The 8,116-nt window shown below is 35.5% G+C and overlaps 1 protein-coding gene across 1 annotated transcript in view; it reads right to left on the reverse strand.

Moving 5' to 3' along the window:
* gpr139 (G protein-coupled receptor 139) overlaps nt 1-7,911 on the reverse strand; it is a 29,659-nt gene extending 21,748 nt beyond the window's left edge. Inside the window, exon 1 of the mRNA XM_059347156.1 lies at nt 7,776-7,911. Within this exon, the coding sequence (XP_059203139.1) occupies nt 7,776-7,911 (136 nt within the window). The remainder of the gene's footprint in view (nt 1-7,775) is intronic.
* Between the last annotated feature and the right edge of the window lie 205 nt (nt 7,912-8,116).

The raw sequence follows: 8,116 nt of genomic DNA on the forward strand, positions 1-8,116 counted from the left end.
TTTTTTGGTCATTTGTGTCTTTTTTGATCATTTTGTGTCTGTTGTGTCTTTTTTAGTTATTTTGTGTCTTTTTGGTCATTTGGGTCTTTTTTGTGTCTTTTTTGGTAATTTGTGTCTTTTTTGTGTCTTTTTTGGTCATTTTGTGTCTTTTTTTAGTGATTTTGTGTCTTTTTTTGGTCTGCTTTGTTTTCTAGTCTGGATGTGATGAAGAAGCTTTGCCGCTTTTGGAGACTCCAGACGGTTAATCTCTTTCTCTTAACGCCACTCTTCTTCCTCTTCTTCTTCTTCTTGGTGTCCTTGTCCTTCCTTATGCGCCATCCCCAGATCCCAGTTAATCATCTCCCTAGGTCACGCTGTAATCATTTCCCACCACTTGACTTGCGTAATCCCTTTTCTCATCACCTTCCATCATCAACTTCTCATCCTCAGATCTGTGATCCGTCTCCGCCTGCAGCTTAAAAGGTCAAAATCTGTGAGAAGTGTTACGATGGTGGCGGCGTGTTGCTGTTATTTCTTGTCTTTTTAACTTTTTTGGAGTGTACAAAAGCTCCAAATAATCCAGACTTGTTGCCTCCATCAGACTAGAAAACAAAGCAGCGTGGAGCCCTACTGTAAATTTACCTCTAAAGTTCTGGCTGTAAACTCCATGAGGCCAGTTTCAGTTTGATGATGATATACCAAGTAAAACTGGAGACAAGCTCAAATAGATTTAGTATCAAATGATAGAACTGGATGGAACCCTATTATATGTTAGATTTGACACCTTTGGTCACATTTGAAACATTTAAAATTCTTTATTGAGCATGATAGTGTTTTGAAAGTAGAAAAAAAGGTTAAAAATCACATTTTTAGGTTGGACTAAAGGACTAAAAATGACACAAAATGACTAAAAAAAGACACAAAAATGACCAAAAAAGACACAAAATGAGAAGACAAAATGACAAAAAAAGAAACAAAATGACTAAAAAAGACACAAAATGACCAAAAAAGACACAAAAATGCCACAAAATGACAAAAAAGACACAAAATGACCAAAAAAGACACAAAATGACTAAAAAGACACAAAATGACTAAAAAGACACAAAATGACTGAAAAAGACAAAAAAAAGACACAAAATGACTAAGAATAGACACAAAATGACTAAAAAAAAGACACAAAATGACTGAAAAAAGACACAAAATGACAAAAAAAGACACAAAATGACCAAAAAAGACCTTTTGTTTTTACAATGTATATTGCATCGCTACACAATCGTATCGAGGATTTCTTTATGATAATTCTACATATTTTCAAAGCCCCCAGTGGCTAAAGGGGCAGCATAACTTTATTGTCCAACCTGCATTGTTTAAAACCACCTGTTATTCCTGATGAAACAGTGAGTGGTGATGAAGGAAACAGCCTTGAACCGTCCACAGTGTAATACGTGTGTGTGTGTGTGTGTGTGTGTGTGTGTGCAGGTCACGGCGTCACTACTCTCACATGCAGCGCTCATGAAACATTCATGGTGCAGCTTGAGTGGAACGAGCCGTGTCATAATGATTGAATAAGTCGAAGCCCGGCTGCTGCAAAGTATCAGCCCGCCGCACTCAACCCTGCCATTAATTCAGACAACTATTGTAAGATTGCATTACACTCCCAGTTATTGTTGCTCAGTGATTAAACAAACAGCCCCGATCACGTTTGTAGAGACGACTCAGCAGCAGCAGGATCGAATAAAACTTGCGAGGCAGGAGAAAGTTTAAATGACAGCGGGGAGAATTGCTCGTGAGAGACTTGATTCTCCATCCAGGAGAAATAATTAGGCGAGATTTGATCAGAACGACAGACTTTTGCTTTTACAAGGCTGCAAATCTTGTGGAGTAACTGCAGTCTTGGCGTAGAAAAGCTTTTCACTTTGCATTGCAGATTTGTTGTTTTTTTTCTCCACCAGAACAGCTTCAGTTGATGAGAACATCTTATTCGCAGTTTTAAGCAAATAAAAGAGGTGCAGAGCTTAAGAAGATGTGTTTATCTTTTCTATTAAGACAAGAAAAGTCACTAGTTGCAATAATCAAAACCAGGATTTACACTGCAAAAAGCCAGCTCTTAAAAACAAGAAAAAAAGTACAAAAATTAGGTGTATTTTGCATAAAAATAGCAAAATTATCTGACAATGGAACAAGAAAATTTGGCTTGTCAAGATTTTCCAAAAAAAGTAAAAATATCTAATCTTAATTAACCCACAAATACCTTAGAATTAGTGTATTCTAACGAATAACAAGTGAATTTTTTCTTGATTTTAATGAAATACATGTGACCTATTTTCTCAATATGTTGGAAAACATTCTTGAATTAATAATAAGTAAATGCTAGTGTACTTTTCTTGATACAGCTTCAAAGATTTTTATCTGTATGTAGATGATCCACCAACACCACCGATAGCCTCATTGGCTCCCAAATTAAAAACGCAGGAAGATTTCTGAAAAAGTGAGATGTAACAGTTTTTTTTAGATCGCTCTAACAAAGCTATTTCTTCATTTTTCTTTAAAAACAAACATATGTAGAGGTTCAGGAAGAACTCAGGACGCTCAAAGTGAAGTCGGATCAATGATAGGTATTATGGTTTGGCCAAAAATGCTTACACTCTTCCAGACCATTGGCAGTTGGTGGCAGTTAATTCAGTTGATTGCTCTGCTTTGATCGCCTTTGATCTTTGGTGTGATTACAGTTACAGACACACACACACACACACACACACACACACACACTCCTCCAGATACACATACAAAAATGCTTACACTGTTCCAGACCATTGGCAGTTCGTGGCAGTTAATTCTGTTGATTGCTCTGCTTTGATTGCCTTTGATCTTTGATGTGATTACAGTTACAGATACACACACACACACACACACACACACACACACACACACACACACTCCTCCAGATACACATGCTTCAAACACACACACACACAAGTAACTTTATGTGATTTTCGATACACACACACACATGTTTCTCACACACACACACACACACACACACACACACACACACACACACACACATTTTGAGGTTAAAGGTCATAGGTTGCTGTATAAATAAATACTTGAAAAGGAATGCTTGTTGTAGGTGTGCTCCTTGTATATTATATAGTATCATAACATTACTAGTATAAATTGTTATAAATCTCTGAAGAATCTCATCATAGTGTACACACACCGGCAGTAGCCCCCGTGGCCCTTTCAGAATTTACCCAGAGGAAGTCGTCCCTTGTTGCAGCATCCAGAAGCATCTATTCATCCACACTTTTTCCCTTTCATCTGACCTCCATGTTTTCTGTCTCTCTCAGACACACACACACAAACACACACACACACACACCACTTTGCTTCCCTGTGTGTGACCAGGTCAGCGCTCATAGATCACGCAGTGGGAGAGAGGCAGTAAACGGGTCCAACAGTGACTGTGAATGGACTCATCAGTCAACGGCAAAGACGCAACAAGGAAGTGTCATTAAATCAGGTCATCAAGAGGAGCCACGTAACGTTCATGTCCCTGAGGTCCAGCTGAGTCATCACTCACACAACCTGTCACACACTACAGGAGACGGGAATAATCAATACAGCATAGTATCACTATATTCTAGCGTGGCTACACTGTAAAAAACAACAACTGTTGATTTTACGGTAAAAAAAACAGCAGCTGTGGTTGCCAGAACTTTACCGTAATAAATACGGTGCACCTTTTTTCTAATATTACGGTAAAAGGATATTACACTGTAAAAAACAACAACTGTTGATTTTACGGTAAAAAAAAACAGCAGCTGTGGTTGCCAGAACTTTACGGTAATAAATATGGTGCGCCTTTTTAAAAATATTACGGTAAAAAGATATTACACTGTAAAAAAAAACCTGTTGTTTTTACGGTAAAAAAACAGCAGCTGTGGTTGCCAGAACTTTACCGTAATAAATACAGTGGACCTTTTTAAAAATATTACAGTAAAAGGATATTACACTTAACTGTAAAAAATAAACCTGTTGTTTTTACGATAAAAAAAAACAGCAGCTATGGTTGCCAGAAATTTACCGTAGTAAATTCGGTGCAACTTTTTCTAATATTACAGTAAAAAAATATTACACTGTAAAAAAAGACTGTTGTTTTACGGTAAAAAACAGCATCTGTGGTTGCCAGAACTTTACCGTAATAAATACGGTGCACCTTTTTAAAAATATTATGGTAAAAATATATTACACTGTAAAAAAAAACCTGTTGTTTTTACGGTAAAAAACCAGCAGCTGTGGTTGCCAGAATTTTACCGTAATAAATACAGTGCATCTTTTTTAAAATATTACGGTAAAAAGATATTGGCACTGTTGCTTTCACGTTTAAGATTGACATTTTATTAATTTTTTTACTGTATAAATAAAAGTTTTTTCCATCAATTGAGAGTTTTAGTTGCATGTAGATTGAATGTTATTTAAAAAAACATTTTTTATCCACCAAAACATGCTTGTTTCAAGTATTGTTGGCTTATTTTAATGTTACGTTGTTACAGTCGGCTATAAAAGCCACAATTGCTCGAAAATTAGTATATTTGGATTTATTTCAAGCTACCATTGGTTTTTCCAGTGCCTAGATATTTTTGCTTATTTAAAAATTTCTTACAAAGAAACATGTACTTACTGCACTGGCAGAAAAATTTACTTGTTTCGAGGATGTATTTGCTTAATTCTAGTTATTTATTTCTTATTTTTTGTCAGGTGGTTTTTGCAGTGGAGGCAGGTTAGAAATTAAGGAGATAGAATAAAAATTAAAAAAAGGTAAGATAAAATAAAATAAAAAAACAAAAGTAAATAACAATAACAATAAAAAGTAAAAAATGATAACAATAAAAAGAAAAAAAAATTGAAAAGAGGTGAAAACAAGAAATAAATGATTAAAAAGTAGCACATGATATATATATATATATATATATATATATATATATATATATATTAGACTAATAAATAGTAGCAAATAAATAAATAAAAGAGAAGATGTTGTAACACTGTTGTACAATATGCCAGCCTCTTCTATGACAATAATTCATGATTCCTTCAACCACAACTAATTATTAGTAACTAAAAGTTAATTAGTAACTTTATATTGTTATTTATTTATTGTCAGTTGATTTTTGCAGTGTGATATTATCGTATCGTCTGTTGGTTCCCTCCTCTGTCGTGCACGTACGCAGCTAGAACAAGTTGAGTTTCGCTTTTTAAGGTTCACAAGTCATAAGACTTAATGAAGCTCTGCACACACAGACGCTGTTTTCCTTCTTGGTGTTGCTGTTTTCTACCTCTCAAGTCCAGGAGATTTTGGTTCAAATGTGTCATCTTCCTCTGCATTAATTTCTGTCTCTGTCCATCATCTTCCAGTCTGTCCTTACATCACATGCATGGCTCCTTTTTCTCCACACAAACTAGCTATCAGTCAGATTTTACATTTTATTTTAATTAACAAAGTATAAAGCTGCCAGGAACCCAAAATACAAACAAAAGACACAGGTGGTTTAGTGTCTTTTTTTTAGTCATTTTGTGTCTTTTTTTAGTCATTTTGTTTCTTTTTGTCTCTTTTTTTTTAGTCATTTTGTGTCTTTTTTAAGTCTTTTTGTCTCTTTTTTTAGTCATTTTGTTTCTTTTTGTGTCTATTTTAGTCATTTTGTGGTTTTTTTTAGTCATTTTGTGTCTTTTTTTTGGTCATTTTGTGTCTTTTTTTGGTCATTTTGTGTCTTTTGGGGGTCTTTTTGTGTCTTTTTTTAGTCATTTTGTTTCTTTTTGTGTCTATTTTAGTCATTTTGTGGGGTTTTTTAGTCATTTTGTGTATTTTTTTTTTGGTTATTTTGTGTCTTTTTTGGCCATTTTGTGTCTTTTTTTGTAATTTTGTGTCCTTTTTGGTCATTTTGTGTCTTTTTGGGTCATTTTGTGTATTTTTTTGGTCATTTTGTGTCTTTTGTGCAAATTTGTCAACTTCCTCTGCATTCATTTCTGTCTCTGTTCAGCATCTTTCAGTCTGTCCTTACATCACATGCATTTTAATTTTATTTTAATTAAAGTATAAAGCTGCCGAAAATACTGAAGACACAAACAAAAGACACAGGTTTCTAGGGAATAGGTACCTTTTTTTTAAACCATTTATACACACAAAAACAGCAGAAAAAATAATAAGTAATAAAACTACAAAACAGTCTATTTGCATGTAAATTAAAAAGTAATAGTTTTCATTGTAGAAAGAAAATTCACATTTTAAAAATGTTCTAGAAACATAAATGTCACACTGTGAAAGCTCCTATGATTGAACTTTAACTGGCTTTCTCAGCTTGTCTACATATCAGATATAAATAAAGTTATTACTGTAAATAAAACATTTGTATTTTCAATAAATAGATGGACTCTAGAGGGTTAAATGATGCTTGAATATTTCCAACTAAAGAGACAAATGTAACAAAACAAACTCCAAACAGACGAGCACAAGCACCAGCAAATAAGTGACTGCCACAAGGTCAGAATGACAAATCAACAGTGTGTGTGTGTGTGTGTGTGTTCTTGTACGTCCTACATAGTGGGGACCAGAACACGTTTTTAACCAACAGAGTGAGGACATTTTTGCAAAGTGAGGACATTTCGGCCGGTCCTCACTTCTTTAAAGGCTTTTTTTAGATTTCAGACTTTGTTTTAAGGGTTAAAGGTTACATGATGATGATAATTAACTGAAACTGTATTGTGTGGTTACAAAACTAACTTAAATTATAGTGAAAATGTCCTTCTTTTTCGTCTTTTTCTATTTTTTTCATACATAATGAAGATGGATCAGACAAAGAAAATAAAGGCAAAATTTACTGTGACCTCTTTTAATCTCCCACCCAACAAATACCCCATTACAAAAAACTAAAAACAATAAAAACTAAGCTAAAACTAAAGCATTTAAAAAAATAAATGCTAAACTAAACTAGCAAACTCACTCTAAAAACGTATTAAAACTAACTGAATTTAAAAACAAAAATTCACAACGAAATTAAAACTAAAACTAATGAAAAATCCAAAACTAGTATAACCTTGGTAGGGAATTCACTATTATAATGAGGGTCCTCACAAAGATAGAAGTACAAGAATGTGTGTGTGTGTGTGTGTGTGTGTGTGTGTGTGTGTGTGTGTGTGTGTGTGTGTGTGTGCATGTGTGTTCTTGTACTTCCTACATAGCGGGGACCGGAACACGTTTTTAACCAACAGAGTGAGGACATTTTTGCAAAGTGAGGACATTTCGGCCGGTCCTCACTTCTTTAAAGGCTTTTTTGAGATTTCAGACTTTGTTTTAAGGGTTAAAGGTTACATGATAATGATAATTTAAAAAAAAAACACTAAACCAAAACAAGCAAACTCATTAAAACTAACTGAATTTGAAAACAAAAATTCACAATGAAATTAAAACTAAAACTAATGAAAAATCCAAAACTATTATAACCTTGGTAGGGAATTCACTATTACAATGAGGGTCCTCACAAAGATAGAAGTACAAGAATGCGTCTGTGTGTGTGTGCGTGTGTGTGTGTGTGTGTGTGTGTGTGTGTGTGTGTGTGTGTGTGTGTGTGTGTGTGTGTGTGCAAAGAGTGACACTCCGGAGCAGCTGTTGTGCACAACAAATCAAGATGCAAAGCGTGACTCCTGCAACCCTCCAACCAGCAAATTAATACAGAACGAGACTTGTTATTAAATACACACTCGTGCACATTCATTATCAATTATTGATTATTGATTACCTGGCAGGCCGAGGCAGAGCAGCACGCTGTAGTAGATGACGGGCAGCGGTCCGAGGGGGCATCCCTGGGCTAACTGCCCCGGGCTCCAGCTGCTCCCGTTGGGGGGGAAAACAGGGAAGATGTGGCTGTGCTCCATGGCCTCTTCCTCTTCCTTTTCCTCTTCCTCGTCCTCTTCCTCAGCTGAGCTCAGTGTCCAGAAGCCCGTCCACGCTAACAGCAAACCGCCGCCTGGCTGCCGGTACGGGAGAGAGAGACAGAGAGAGAGAGAGAGAGAGAGAGAGAGAGAGAGAGAGAGAGAGAGAGAGAGAGAGAGAGAGAGGGTGCTCTGTCCTTGGGTGCCA

This window comes from Centropristis striata, chromosome 13 (genome assembly GCF_030273125.1).
Source record: "Centropristis striata isolate RG_2023a ecotype Rhode Island chromosome 13, C.striata_1.0, whole genome shotgun sequence".
Lineage (NCBI taxonomy): Eukaryota > Metazoa > Chordata > Actinopteri > Perciformes > Serranidae > Centropristis > Centropristis striata.